This window comes from Protomyctophum parallelum (assembly GCF_964188405.1).
Source record: "Protomyctophum parallelum genome assembly, chromosome: 15".
Lineage (NCBI taxonomy): Eukaryota > Metazoa > Chordata > Actinopteri > Myctophiformes > Myctophidae > Protomyctophum > Protomyctophum parallelum.
Genome location: NC_139710.1, coordinates 11,798,935 through 11,815,136, shown reverse-complemented (window position 1 = coordinate 11,815,136; position 16,202 = coordinate 11,798,935). Strand labels below are relative to the sequence as shown.

The 16,202-nt window shown below is 41.5% G+C and overlaps 1 protein-coding gene across 1 annotated transcript in view; it reads left to right on the top strand.

Annotated features, from left to right (window-relative positions):
- Positions 1–13,624, top strand: part of LOC310872171 (guanine nucleotide-binding protein G(q) subunit alpha) — a 148,306-nt gene extending 134,682 nt beyond the window's left edge. The window contains exons 3-8 of the mRNA XM_083783891.1: positions 1,305–1,489; positions 7,512–7,666; positions 8,389–8,517; positions 10,913–11,042; positions 12,232–12,385; positions 13,051–13,624. Coding sequence (XP_083640017.1) covers positions 1,305–1,489; positions 7,512–7,666; positions 8,389–8,517; positions 10,913–11,042; positions 12,232–12,385; positions 13,051–13,241 — 944 coding nt within the window. The 3' untranslated portion in view covers positions 13,242–13,624. The remainder of the gene's footprint in view (positions 1–1,304; positions 1,490–7,511; positions 7,667–8,388; positions 8,518–10,912; positions 11,043–12,231; positions 12,386–13,050) is intronic.
- Positions 13,625–16,202: the final 2,578 nt, after the last annotated feature.

Genomic DNA, 16,202 nt, shown 5'->3' with positions numbered 1-16,202 from the left:
GCGGGTTCGACTCCCGATCCCGACGGCCTTTAATGCATGTCATCCCCCCATCTCTCTCCCCATTTCCTGTCAGTCTACTGTCTAGCCTGCAATGTTGCTCTCCTGTGTGTGTGTGTGTGTGTGCGTGCGTGCACGCGAGAGAGAGGAACAGGTAGGCGGGGGAACGGGTGAGCTACGGGAAGTAGTGAAGGGAACACTTGTTAGTTTCTGGCAGGCTGGGAGCTCAGCTTTCTGGGATGTGTTTGCGCAACAACAACGACAGACAGAGGCGTGACATTATAAATCCTACATGGCTTGTGCTTATAACCACAGCCCGCTTCTGTGGCCAACGCGGAAGTGCCTCGCCTACGACAACTGCGGACTGTTTTTTTGGTCGATAAAGTAAACCGCGACGGAGGCCAATATCGATTGGGTGAGCCAGCTTTCTATGTGGGCCACGGCCCATGTCGGCCCACCCATGGCTGCGCCAGTGGTGTGTGCATGTGCATGCGTGCATGAGAAAATCAACAATCTTTTAACAGTTTTAGACGGCTGTATTGTGAGTTTGGATTAAAAATCATGATGCCGAAATGCTTATTCTCCCATTTAAGACTGAGGCCGATTCTAAAAATGCCTTCTAATATCGTGACCTAAGTTTTCTGAAAACCTTCAAATGTTATTCCTGGTAAGGCCACACATGACAAAAATATCAACATACTATCAGCAGCCCTGATTGCATTATTAAATACAAGGTCTACTTCTACTTTTTGTCTGGGACAAAAGTTGTGGAAAGGATCTAATCTACTGGGCCAGGAGGATGTACAGTGGCTGTCTTGGAATCAGCAGGATACCAGGTTCCATTCCTGGCTCCCTGGCTTTGTGTCGAAGTGCCCTTGAGCAAAGCACTTAAGCTCTTGCATGGTTGTTCTTCTGTTGTTGTGTGCACATTGTACATGCACATTGTAACAGACTTTAGTTCCGACTTTAGTTCCGACATACTATTGGTCCGACACGACAACCTACCTCAAACCCAAACATAACCATAACTGCAAGCACGGAGCAGCGCATGTTCGCCAACCTTAACGCATGTTCGCCAACCTTAATCCGATCTTTGTTTCCACATGTCAGTCCTATGGTGTGTCAGAAAAGCGTGCACACCCCCATTGTAAACCTTTTTCGAGAACGGTCCTATATAAATCCACATTTACCATGTTTATTGTGTACAGTATGTTAATGTAATGGCACTCAAGGACAAGCGACAAAGCTTTGTCACTTGTGCTTGTGTGCAATTAAATGAGCATAATGTTCCCTCTCTGCTTTCTCAGGTACTGGGGAGAGTGGCAAAAGTACCTTCATCAAACAGATGAGGATCATCCATGGAACCGGCTACTCAGAGGATGACAAGAGAGGTTTCACCAAATTGGTCTACCAGAACATCTTCACAGCGATGCAGTCCATGATCCGAGCCACGGAGACACTCAAGATCCCCTACAAATATGAGCACAATAAGGTATGTTTAAACTTGCACCGTATTGCATCAATTGATTTAACCACGTTCATCCTGGCCTTCTTATTTTGATCATGTCATTGTGTGAACTTAGATGTGTGAGCTCAAACCCACAATTCAACATTTTGGTTTTAAGATGTTGATATTCATTTTGTATCGCAGGAATTGCCTGTAATTCCCCAGTATTCGGCTGTATTAGGATGTTGACATTCATTCATCAGCCAACACTCCCAGTCCCCACTCACAGGTCCCCACTGACAGGTAGTTACCTCCCCCTTTTGATTTACATCAAAAGGGCATGTGAGCTCAAAGCCACAATTCAACATTTTGGTTTTAAGATGTTGATATTCATTTTGTATTCATCCTTAGAACCCCAAATCACACCTTGGAAAGCATGAGTGTCTATTTCAAACAAAGTGTTTTTTGACTGGGGGGGTCATAATTCGACCCCCCAGTATTCGGCTGTATTAGGATGTTGACATTCATTCATCAGCCAACACTCCCCACTCACAGGTAGCACCAAATGAGTTCTAACCAGTTAACTTGCCATGTCATATGCTTAAATGTTTTATAAAATCAATCGGATTATCACATGATAGCTGAAGCGTCAGGTTTTCGTCATGTTGCACTGATCTCGTTAAACGCAGCTGGCTGCGATGAATAACAATCATTAATCAACGTCACCATTCACCAAACGATCCATAGAAATGATACAACTCTGTAACGCTACACATAGGTGTATGATGACCACACAATGTTACAGGCTACTACAGGCTATTTGATTATCCAAAATGCTTAGTATTATATTAAACTGCCGTCCGGCGGCGCGCCTCATTATATGTGCCCAAAATAACAGATCTGACTGTAAGCTGTCGAGATACGCCATGGTGGTGAGGCTACTCACCACCACTGGAAATGGAATCCATTAGAATGATGGAAATGGAACATTAACAGTCTAACGTGAGTTACATAAATCCTTTATTTCAGCGATAAGTCCATTGAACTCTGTTCTCACTCTCACACAGATACACACTGAACCACGGCGCGTGCCTCTACGCCGGCCATTTAGTGGTGTTTCTTTTTTAAATGTTTCGTCTGGCTTTATCGGGCTTCGGGCCTAACATTATGGTACTTTTTAGTTAGGGTAGGGCCGGGACTTAAGTTTTGGGCCCGTTGAGAACTTTAGTCTGCCTCTTTGTCAGTTTCAGCGCAGTAGTTTAGGTAGGAACCAAAATTCTCTAAGGCGGAACTATTGTGTTCCGAGTCGTTGGGAGTCTATTGGTGAGCAGCCCGCTGCCTACTATAGCAGCCTAAATGGTCAATGAAATGACGACGTGCATATTTGCGCAGTGTTCCTCACACAAGATAAACAGTTACACAGCATGCCTGGCCTGGCTGCTTTTCACTATAGTTACTTAATGGATGGCTGGGGCTAATTTTGATAATTCCCTTTGTCACTGGATTTCTCAGTTGTGCATGAGTTGACGGGGGACGGGGGGACGGGGGTCTGGTTCTTCTTTTCAGTATTGTCTATCTTATTTGAAGCAGCCCTCCAGAATCGCTTCCTGTTCTTTTTTATGTTTCCTGTGTCCTTTTACCACTCCCGTCGCGCATCCCCTGGCACTCTATGAGTGTGTGTGTGTGTGTGTGTGTGTGTGTGTGTGTGTGTGTGTGTGGGTGTGTGTGTGTGTGGGTGGTGGGGGTACCTCTTACAGTACAGTTCAGAAGATTCTGAAGAAGACTATGTGTCGAAACATTAATCTACATATAATAAAGCCTTGACTGGGAGCTTTTGCAAAGTGTACAGACTTCAAATTTTTACCTTGCCTTAAATCCACTGTTGGTCCTGTACCTGCCATCCAGTGGGATGTGCCAGTTTTATTCTTTCTTAAATTCAGAATGTGTCGAAACGTTAATCTATAATAAAGCCTTGACTGGGAGCTTTTGTGAAGTCACAGTGTGCAGACTTATATTTGTTATCTAGGTAGTTTTACTGACATATATTTCATAGTTAATAAAATCACACCATCTCCTTCTGGCCAATCGCATTTTGCGTCCTCACTTTTTATCCTCAATACGTACTTTGCTCAGCCAATCAAATCATCGCTATGGAGTATGAGGGGCTAGCTCAAAAATAAGATATTAGGACAAAAATGTAATTTATAATTATATTATGTTAGTCACATTTATGCTATACTTAAAGTATGTGTATTTGTGTTTTGGAATTATTTTGGTGGTTCTAGAGAATCTCTGATGTTTCCAAAAGCCACGATTCAACATATACAACACATTTCCTCAGAGATGATCTGACTCATCAGCAGATATCTCAGGAATTCCCTCCCAGTTATTGACCTTGTTACCAGACACCCACATTATGCATTGGGATGAAACTTTCTGGACGCAGTCCTACTTTAGGGAAGTAAATAGAGGAGGTACTGTGAAAGGGTTGGGCAAAATGTCTGGCAAGACAAGACACGTGTCCAGAGGAAACACTGGGAAGGACCTATGATGAAATGCAGATGAGAGTATTTTCTGTTCTATTATATTCAGTGTAGCGGTTTTACCACTTGAACCTATCCCCCCTAGCCACAACACATGTGAGCTTGTATTGGCAAAGAGATTTGGTGTAGAGAAAGGGTTTTCAAATTGTGAGCCAGGGACCACTATCTTGACTAAAGGGTAGTTCACTTCACACTAAGCACTAAGGATAATTACAGAATATTCATTTATTTTCTTTTGTTTGTAGTTGTAGTTGTTGTAGTTGTAGTTCTTGCTTCATTTTGTTGTTGTCGGGCAGAAACCTCTTATCCATATTCTTACTTTTTCTTACTTGATCATACTACAGCGTCACAAAATAAGCCTGATCCCTTCTCACCGCATTTTGAGCTTGTAGATATGCTACAGTTTTGGACATACCGGTATGAGGTTTCCACCCAACAGAGACAATATATAGCGGCGCCGCATCTTTTCTTTTTTTCTTTTTTAACATGTCTTTCAGAAAACATGGGTTAAAAGGTTATTAACTGGTGTCTTACTTGGGGATTGTGCCAATGGCACCATCAAAATGTCTTTTACCGTTCAAACATTATAATCCAACGATCATAATTATCTATATTGCCACACCGCAATTCTGGGAAAATTATTGTAAATTCTACTTTTCATAATATATTATTCGCAATATATTATTGTGGCCCCGAAATTCTCTGTCGTCTCCACTGCACGTAACACTCCACTGCATGTAGCACGTCTGCTCCACTGTCTGATTTGGTATAGTCCAAACAAACTGTCATCTTCAAGTGCTATCCCATTACACTGTACACTGTACACTCAGAGAGCAAATACTGACTACTCCAAATGAAAACTGAAAATCTTGCTTTCTGTGACTGACTGATTGGAATGGGTGAAACATAGCAAAGGCTTCCACTGTGTAACAACAATGACAGTAGGATTAAGCCATTGCAAAATGCAATTGTAACCCAGGTTTATAATTGTATGTCTGTATTTGTATCTGTTTGTATGCATCAGTATGCATGCATTTGTATGGTCACATGTACCATCTGCATCAGTTCACAGCTCATCACACCGATCACTCACTCACTCACTCCGTAACACCAGTTTCAATCAGCAGTCAGCAATCACCACACCCTAGTAATCACCACACCCTAGTATAAAGCACAGCCATTTTGTCTCAGTCAGTGAGGTGCACATCACTGGCTGTTGCAGGTCTGTATCCCTATCCTTCTGCAAACATTTTACCTTCCTTACATACATGATATTAACACTGACACTGATGATTTGATGGTTGTGGTTTCTTTGGTAGGCTACTCTGGACTCTTCTACACACATCTATGTGGAGAAAAAAAACATTATTATTATCCTGTTTACACACGGGATGAATTAACATACGGATTTAAATGCATTTAAAAATACCAAAGATTTTGAGGTTAGGGTTTTTTAACTGATATCAGAGCACTCTATGACGGCAACACCAGAGCAAAGACTCTAGCATACTTGTGAATGCCAGCCTCAAAATTAATATTACATTTGTATGGTGCCAATCCAATCTGTTGCATCGCCATTGGAAGGTTTATTCATGTTTATTCAATGTTAGTAATTCAATGCTATTCCGATTCGCTTCACGTCTGTCTGTGTGTGCTCATACATCCCTGCATAAGTGCCCCACTTGGTCCACCCCAGTCAAAAAAGGCTGGCCGTGGCCCGTGGCAAAAATGTATCTTTGTTAGGCTCCTTCAGACATTAAAGCAGCATAAGTAATAATAAAGTAGTCTAATAATAACAATAAGGGAATAAAATAAATAATCTCACTTGAATGGAGGACGGTCTTCGCTTCAAAGCCGCTCTGACCCATTTTAAAACAGCTCCACTCCACTCTGCTCGTATCCTCTCTCTCACGCGCACACACACACACACACCATCAATGGCAATGTATAGGCTATGCACAACAGTAGGTTGTATTTATATGTGTGTGAAAATTCAAGTGACCTCATGCCTGTAGGCACCAATCCTTGTTATTGACAATCTGGGAAATCTTGCAATCTCTATACTGTCTTACTAACTACCTGAATTTGCTAAAAGCCAGAAGTTTTACTATTATATCACAGAATAAAACTAATATCCCATTTCAATTTCAGTATACTGATGTGTAGAGACATCTCTGGTGTTATAATCACTATGTATTATTACCAGTAAGACGCCTGAGGGCGAGAAGCGACCTCGACCTAAAGGGCGAGGTCGCGCGCACGCATCCGCCATTGTGATGTCGCGAGGCATGACCATATATGGGGCTGTGACTGACTTACTGACGGGAAATTATTTCATTGTAAATGCGACCTGTGGTCGCAACAATTACATGAGCTTGTGGAGAACTTGGACAGGACATCTATCTACTAATCTTACCATTCAACCCAGGAGAGTTCTAAATGAGAATCTGGGACAATGAAAAACATTCCCCTATTTCAAATTAATAATAGGCCCACCAGGATTGAGGTTACAATATTAGGTCCATGCCAGAGCCTGGGGCAGAAATAAAATCACTAGAGAGATAGAATACGTGAAGCGATATAATAATAAACATTGATAATTAGGACGGTTTATTATGTGACATACAGGAGGCTTGTCTCTGAAAGGCACAGTACATTTATCTTTAGACCAGTGGTTCTCAAACTTTTTAATTTCAAGGACCCCCAGTTTGGTGTGCGTTTAGGCCATGGACCTCCAGAACTCCCCGAGTGTACAAATGGTCCATCCATTTGGTTCCTACTGTAACTAATAATTCAGTTGGGGACACCATGGAACCCACTCAAGGACCCCACATTGAGAACCAGAGCTTTATACCAGACTGACATGTCAATTACAGCATTACAACTGGGATTTGGAATATAAAAGCGTATTATTAGCACTCTTGGTACTGGTAGGCAGTTTTCACAAAAATGTGACTGTCTTGATCCGTGACCTGTTCTGTCACCCTGATGTGTTTCCCTTTGTTCCTTGTTTTGGGTTTTACTTTTGTGTACTTTTACCTTTTATTTTGTAGTATCTAGTGTCTCTTGGTTCCCTGTGTTGCCCATGTTAACCTGCCTTGTCTAACCTGTGATTAGTGTAGTGTTCCCCACCTGTGTCCTGTTACTCTCCCAGCCAATCCCTGTGTTGATTTGTCTGTTGTATTTCACCTGTGTCTAGTTAGTCCATGTCTATTTATATGCCCTTGTGTTTTCAGTTCTCCGTTGGTTCGTTATTATTTGTCACTGTGAGTATTCGTTGTAGTACCTTGTTCCTTGACTCCTCGTTTGCCCTGTATTTCAGAACCCCTAGTTTTCCCAGTTTAGTGTTTCCCTTTGTACTCCGTGTTCTGTGTTTTGACTGCCTACTCATCGGGCTTGATATAATAAATATCTTCATTTGAACTGAGCTGCCTCTGCCTCTCATCTTGCACTTGGGTCCTCCTACACTGTCTTGACTCGAACCGTGACAGTGACCCTCTGTTGTCATCTCTTCATTCTCCTAGGGCAATGCAAACATCGTGAGAGAGGTGGATGTGGAGAAGATTGGCATGTTCGAGAACCCTTACACAGATGCCATCAAGAGTTTATGGAACGACCCAGGCATCCAAGAGGCATATGACAGAAGGAGGGAATACCAACTTTCGGACTCCACCAAATAGTGAGTAGACTGAAAAAAGTACAGTCAACAGTATGATACCAACAGTATTCCCATGTTAGTGAATGTCTTAATCAGTGCTGGACACAAATTATTTCCTTTATACATTAATGTATACAGTGAACATTGTACTCCAGTTTTATTCAGTTGGGAGTGGTTTCCCTAAAGCGTATACACTCTCAGAAGCAAATTCATAAAAGGACACTAAACCCACACAAATAAGACAAGTATGAAAAGTTTGTAAAATATTAATAAGACAGAAGCGTGTCAAAATGCCAATTAGATCTAATAATGTTTTATTATTATTAATATTAATTAATAATTATGTTTTGCTTACACTGGCTTTGTCCATTTTCAGGTTTTTGCTACTTAATGCCTTGTCTCAAGCTCCACAAACGCCTTAGTGACAATCAAACCTGCATCATCATATGCGCCACATCATAATTAGTGTGGCGCAAAGCCACCATTTAGGCTATACTTTGTCACATGGGAACATTAAATCCGATGCAAAACAAGGTCAAACTGTATTGAGCTGCAAAATGTTATGACCTTGTTTTCACTGGCCATCATGTTTTGTGAATCACACTTTAAGGCGGGGCGGCTCAAGTGATGCGAAATTCATGGTGCTGTCATTGGGCACAACCCATTCTTTCTGAATTCGCCCTTCAGAATTACAAGTACAACAAATAAAAATAGTCCATAATTAATTTGTACTCTGTCTCCAGTTATCTGAATGCGTTGGACAGAATCGCTGAGCCATCGTACCTCCCAACTCAGCAAGACGTGTTGAGAGTTCGAGTCCCAACCACAGGCATCATTGAGTACCCCTTCGACCTACAAAGTGTCATATTCAGGTGAGCATGAAGATATATTCAGGTCTGGAAGTTAGGGACCATACCAGACACCAGTGGTTAAGGACCATACCAGTGGTTAGGGACCATACCAGTGGTTAGGGACCATACCAGTGGCCTGCCAGCTTACAGTACTGCTGACCAGACAGTACTGCTGACCATCTTCCAAAGCATACTGTAGTTTGATTGATTTTCAACTAAGTCACTGGATTCCATTTGAGTACTTTCAAAGTTTCAGTGTTAAAGATGGAGTGCCAAACATTTTGTATTTTTCCAGTTTTTTATGTGTCTACGAGGTGACAGTGACAGTACAGTACAGTTTATGTGCAATGGTGTATTAACTTTGTATTTAGGGTTTCTTCCTGAAGGATGAACCCTTGACAGTCAAACGGGCCAATGAAATAAACAGTAATATAGTGACATCACATTATCAGCCCCTCCCCTAACCCCTCCCCCTTTATCATACAACTACAGCTGTGGGTGCGGCTTCAGTTCAGGTGGATCACCACCCACCAGACAAACCAGGCATACTTAATGAACTGGTGGGCATGCCCACATAAAAACAACATTTTAACAAATACTGTACACTTTTTCAAAAAAATTATACCTCCTTATATAACAATAAGACCTGATGATCATGTTTTAGGGTGGAAAGAAATCACGGCACTTTTAAAGTGCAGATTGATTAAAAATGCCACCCTATTGTCCACCTCCAGTGTTAATAACTCCTAATTGATATTGGCATTTAGACTGGACCTCATCTACATACAGTAATTTTGTGTGAGTGTGAGAAGAAAAAGTATTTTTAGATACGAGGTCTTCGTTGCTGTGAAATCTTGAGAACTGCGTAGTGGCACAGCAACTAGCACTAGTTGACTACCTTATATAAAAGGGACACAGGGATAAGTTGAGGGATTTTGAGGAAATTCTGGTTTACAAGCAGCTGTTTCTACATCTCAGCCCACAACAAGAGCGTCACTTGTAAATGTACAGTGATGTATAGTTGCTCGTTGTTTCTAGCTGTATATAATTGTTAATATCACTGCCCCCCCCCCCCCCCCAGAACAAACAACATGGTTGAGAGATCACAGGTGTATTTATACTGTGGTGATTGCACCAGGGATTGGCCGAGTGATAATGAAAGGCAGGTGAGTTTGATAAGGAGAGAGGAGTGGTTGATAAGGAGGGAGGAGTGGTTAAGGTGAGCGGAAGTTGGTCTCTTCTCCCGAAACTGCGTTGTATAAATACAACTTCCCATATTCGGTTACATGGAATTGACAGACAACGTTGTACCTCTGCCAGCCTGTGATGGGTGTGGTTAATGTCAGGGGAGAAGGAATGTGTAGAGGGAGAAATATACCAGTAGATGGTGCTCATTTAATGTTGTTTCTACCATTTTCTAAATTACCTTAACTGTTGAAGGGAAGAAACTGAAATTGTCATAAATTTAATAGGCCCAGATCACTCTCAATACTTGCGTCTTAAGTTAATAGTGAGTCTTTTGTCTTGCTGGTAACTTAAGAGTTCAACACAAGGAAGTCGCACCCAACTTATCAGCGGAGTTGTAAAGGTTGAGGTATAACTTCATGACTTTGACATTTGACTGACCTTTCACCTTTTCTTGTGACTTAATGTTTGCTTAATAAACGTCAACACAACGTCCTCGACTGTGCTCAGTTAAGCATAGTTGATTGTGATTGGCGCTGGTACTTCCGGTTTCCTCTGTTGCCATTAATGGAAGGGTTTCAGAGTGTCTTTAGAGTGTTGATACATTTTATTTTAGTATTCACAGTAAGCACATGCACTGTGTGCAAAGGGTCGAGTAAGGTCTGTTTGAGTGAGATCGGGAAAACCGTTCAGTATAATAATGAGATTGTTAATAATCTCATGAGGCCTTCCCAATCGAACAAAATCTACACCATATGTTTTTGCTTCCATTGTACACTATTCGGGGTTAACTCATTTAGGACTGTGTCGCTTTAGCGTTTAACCACTTTAAGCATTATTTTAAACTTGAAATATAGACGATCTACAAGCTCATAGCATGGCACCGAGTGCTGCGCTACGGGCGTGTAGATCTACTTTTGAAAATTCTGTGCAATTCTTGGAATATATATATTATTTCACACTATTCACAGCAAACGTTTTGAACTCATAACCTTGCTTCTGGGGGGTCCCTGGAACAAAATATTTTCAGATGGGGTCGGCGGCCAATTACATATAATTTCTGGGGTCCTTGACATGAAATAGTTTGAGAACCACTGTTATAGAATCATAGGTCTTTCAGAAAACTGTCAGGATTTAGAAGACATTTGTAGAATCTGGTCTCAGTCCTAAATGGGTTGCACGACTTTAACTGTGTATAATAACTATCCTTTCTATGGGCCCTCTTTGTCAGGATGGTGGATGTGGGGGGACAGAGGTCAGAGAGGAGGAAGTGGATCCACTGTTTTGAAAACGTCACCTCCATCATGTTCCTGGTGGCGCTCAGCGAGTACGACCAAGTTCTGGTGGAATCCGACAATGAGGTGAGTGGACTCTGCTTGGGTCGAATCCTCAAACACATGAATCCTAACATGAATAGAAAGATACCTGGGCACTTCAAAATAGACTGGGTATAGTCTGCAGGTTTTATTCATTTGAAACTGCAAGGCTGACTGGCGTTTCTACAAGCAGAGAAACGTCAGAGTCAGCTGGTCTGAGGAAGACGCTCTCCCCTGAATATTAACAAAGCGTACACAGATCCAGTTGAGTGCTCCAGTAATTTATTTGGGTAGTCTATTTTTAAGTGCCCAGGCAACTTTCTTTTATTATATTGTCCTACTGTTGAGCATCGAGCCCTTCTTTCTACTCACACAACTTGGCTGAAGCACATTGGACTTCTCTTTGTGTCTTTTGTTTTATCTGAACTGAAGTGGAAAAGTCCAGAACTTGAAGCTGAGTGTAGTTGTGATGTGTTTGTGTAGACTTGTTCCTCTTTCTCTGTGGGTCCGAAGGTGAAAAGCTTGTCAACAATGGAAATAAGGCTCCCTCCTTCTGCCTGCTATCCCAACCTCTCTTTCCCTTGGAAAGCATTTGTAAATGATCAGCCAAACTGCTTTAAGCCTGTTTTGAATACCGCCAAAGTCAAAAGCACTTATTCGGATGGCACTCCATAATTATGTGTGCAAGTGACACAGAGTGTGTGTGTGTGTGTGTGTGTGTGTGTGTGTGCACACACGCACGCGTGTGAGGTTATACTACTTTTTGGTCACTTGAATTATAGCCGTGTCCGCCATCTACTATGTCTGCTCCTTTTTTCCCCAGATTTCTTTGTTGAAAATATCCGGTGTAGCAGCTGTGTTGTCTTCGATTATTTGTTCCAGCATTCAGAGTAAAAGCTGCCATATCTTTTTGAAAGAAATCCCGGCTCTCATTGTGTTAATTGTTAATCCAAGCCGCGCTGATCAATATCGCTGCTATGGGAATGATGGTCCATGCGTTCCCTAGGCTTACCCTAGCAAAACAACACTACCTCACGTCCGGCACGGGCGGAAGTGACCCGTTTTCTAAGCTTATTTCGCAGATTTTGCTGGCACTGGCCTATTATAGCTCCACCAGGAGGCACATTTTTGCAAAAAAAAAAAAGGAAGGAAAAAAAAAAGATTGACGTTATTCCTGTCAAAACATGACATCTTGTCTCTTTTCTCCACCCCCACCGTTTTCTCCTCTCCACAGAACCGGATGGAGGAGAGTAAAGCGTTGTTCAGGACGATAATCACATACCCTTGGTTCCAGAATTCCTCAGTCATTCTATTCCTCAACAAAAAGGACCTGCTGGAGGAGAAAATAAATTACTCCCACCTGGTAGACTACTTCCCCGAGTATGATGGTGAGTGAGTAGTACACTGCATAGGTCAGGGGTTCTCATCTGGCCAGGCCAAAATAGTCAAGGGCATCATCATTTTAGGGCCTACCCAATAAAACCCTTGATAAGACGTAGTCTAGTTTATAGGAATAGTTGTTTGGTATATCCATATTCTATTCCAACTCGTAGTGACTGGCGAAACAAAATTTGTAGCATTTAAATGGGGATTGGGGGAACCAAAACAAAGCGGCGCCGACAAAACGGAACGAGCAAACCGGAACCACCATTTATTTATATTTTTAATTTTTTCAGTATCCGTGGCCTAAAAGGGCGGCTTCCGGGGAAACGGTTGTGTCGTGCTTGCTTAGGGTAAGGGTTTGGGGTTATGGTTAGGACAAGGGTTTGGGGTAGAGTGTCGGAATGATGCCGCCGAGAAACACCGCAGGTGTTCCGCGGCAGATGCCTCTCTCTCTCTCTCTCTGCTTGGAGACACCACTGTCGTTATGGTGTCATACAGGATGTTCCAGTCATATTTCTGGGCTTTCCTTGCTAGGTTAGGGTAGCCGGGGCGATTCTCGCCAGGACTGGCATGTGGACCACAGGGGTGGACTACAAGCAATAATCCACAATATTGGTAATAATAAACAACAATAATCCACAATCCTTCTTTCCATCTCTGTCTCACCTAGGTCCTCAAAGGGACGGCCAAGCAGGAAGGGAGTTTATTCTCAAGATGTTCGTGGACCTAAACCCTGACAGTGACAAGATCATCTATTCCCACTTCACCTGTGCTACCGACACGGAGAACATCCGTTTCGTGTTCGCTGCTGTCAAAGACACCATCCTGCAGCTCAATTTAAAGGAGTACAACCTAGTGTAGTGGCGCAGAGAGCAGCAGAGCTCAGTGTGCTGACCCTAGTGTAGTGGTGCAGAGAGCGTCAACACACTGACACACACAATCTGTGAAAAGATGAAACAAGAAGAAGAAAAAAAGAAAGAAAATCTAATGGTTGCATAATACTAATTTATTTGGCATTTGTTGACACCTTGGTCTGCAAAGGGTAAGCAAAGTAATTGTTCTCTTACTATTTAAGGAATTGATTAAATGTAAGCAGGGCAGGACTAGGACGCAATGTGACAGGATGAGGTTGACAGGGCTTGCTGTTGAATATGTACAGCGTCAATCCTCATTTTTAGGCTTTGCACGTTGTGAAGTTTTATTTTGTTTTAAGGAAGAATCTAGTTTGTGCACTCGATGGCTGGGGGGGGGGGGGGGGGGGGGTTCAGCCTGTCTGAAGCCTCAGAGCTGGAATGGCAAAGTCCTGCCTTTTTGTACAAAAACAGAAAAGACAGAAAAAGGTAGTAATTTCTTTGGACCTTCCCTCCTTTTCTGTCAGTCCATTCCAAAGCAATTCTTTCCCTCCTCTGCCTAACAGGAAATTACATCGCAGATCTCTAATTAACGGTTTCCTGTGGCCTTTGAAGGATTGATTGGCAGGTATCTTGATATATAGGTATAAACTGTGATTTTTAAATTATTTGATATTGATTTGATATTGATTAACATTAATCATTATTATTGTGACTGCATTGACTTTGGTACATCCAGCGGGTAGATTGTGTATTACGCTGGAAGCACATGGTCATGGTGAGAGTGTGAGGAAATAGCCTGAATGCTCCTTTGAGTTATGGTCATCTGACATCTCTGAAGCATAACATTGACGGAGTTCAGGAGCTGGCATGAAGAAGTGCTTGATATGCTTAGCTCACTGAAGAGAGGAGAATATAGGTTGGGGAGGGCAGAGGAATGTCTCCTCTTGCTCTTGACACATGCCTTGACAATGATAATGGTGGTTGCTTTCCATAGATGTGGACAAATTTAAGACGTGATAATTTAAGAGACAATGTTTAATAATGTTCAACTGTGCCACACTATTGCTTTTTATTATGGTAAAAATTATTGCCAATGCCAAACCAACTCAAGCACCACTCCACTTTGTGCTGTTTACTACTTTTATGAATGATAGTATTGAGAACAGGTAAGTGTAGGGATAATGGATGGAACAGAGTTGACTGACTGACTGATAGACTTCTGCTTCTGCAAGTGTCCAACACATGGTATTCCCGATTTACAGTATGCTAGAGTTGGCTAGCAGACTTACTCAGACTAGCCTCAGAGACCGCATGGCGTTTTATACTCAGATGAGGCAGCCCACAAGCACGCCGAACTGTTGGAAATGTCCCTTCATAACAGTGTTTGTGGCTACTGCCCCCTCTCCCCAGGCTGCAACATAGCCAGTCACATTCCAGCTGTGTCTTTATGATTGTTCAATCACAGCACGGCGGTCTCACTGTTGTAGTGGAGAATACATTTGGCTAATTCCAATATTAAATGGTAATGTGTCAATGTTCAATTTGTACCAAAGTCAGCCCTTTTGTGTCTGATTGGCATCCGTTGTCCACATAAGCAAGTAATTGTCAGTATAGATTTTTTTTATTCCCTAAAACATAAGCCTGTAATTTACATTTTATTGAGGCATAGTGCAATTATAAATGCTATAATCATTGTACATACATTTCTATATATATATATATGGCGGCATCTTTGTTGGCTTTGTAAACATTACATTTTTGGCAGATTGAATGTGCGGTGTTGAAAATATGTATCTATGTAACTGTATTGTATGGCTAATTCATTTTTTATTATTTTTTTAAAAGAAGAAATATGTTTGTTTTTTGTTTTTTTCCTTTTTTAAGAGGATAATGTAAATTTTATGGTTTGCCAGTTTTATTTCTCAGAACTTTCAAAACTGCATAAAGAGGAACATTGGCAGTTCAGTGGGTATGCCAGTTCTTACAGTAACTGTTTTGTTAATTGACTTTTATACGAAAAGATGCAGACCGAAATCAAATCTATAGGGCTAACTTTGTTTTGTTCTTAACTGAGTTCAGGAACAGAGCACTTGTCATGTAGGCATAATCACATCACTCATTCATTATTTCCCTTGCTGTTTTTATTTACTGCATTGCTCCTCAGTAAGTATTATAATAATTAACATTGAAAGACAACATTCATTAATCTCACACAGATTTGTGATGCCAAACAATCTCACATCTCTTAACTGAACTGTACTTGGCTACATATCAGTCAAAGTACCCCAGTACTTTGACTGCATGGTATTTAGAGTAAATTGATGCTTTAATTCAAATACTGCCTAGAATGTATACCTAATAATGGCATTGAGTATTTAATTATCCCAGTCTATAGGGATGTGTTGCCCACCTCCCCTCTCATATGATACCACGTCCAAGTTTAGAATGCAGATGTGTTGACATTTACAGGCTTGCAGCTATGACTAAATTCAGTATTCTAGAGTGAGTATAAAATTCAGTGTTGTAGTGTCTGTCAATGAGCATTGAGCAGGCCATCCATTCACAAACAAAACAACTGCCATTCCACCAAACAAAGACGGTACATTGATATTGTTTATATACTTGTATTTCCTTTCTCACTTCAATTCTATTTCATATGGTCATCAAACATCATAATGTACAGTGTTGTTCCAGGTTTGATTCAGTACATGACAACATAGGGGGGTGGGGGAAATAACATTTTACATGTAGTTCACAGTTCACATGTACATATTGCCTTATTGATGTGCCTCTGGAGTTCATGGAGGCATCTGTGTTAATATGAGGAGCATAACTAGTATGGCCAGCAATGTCACTTTGTCATTAAAATGAAGTGGATTGGATATATTGCTATGTTTGGTTCGGGATGTTTTTGTTTTGTTTATTACTATAATATACCCTTATACTTGATGTGTTACTTATGGCATTA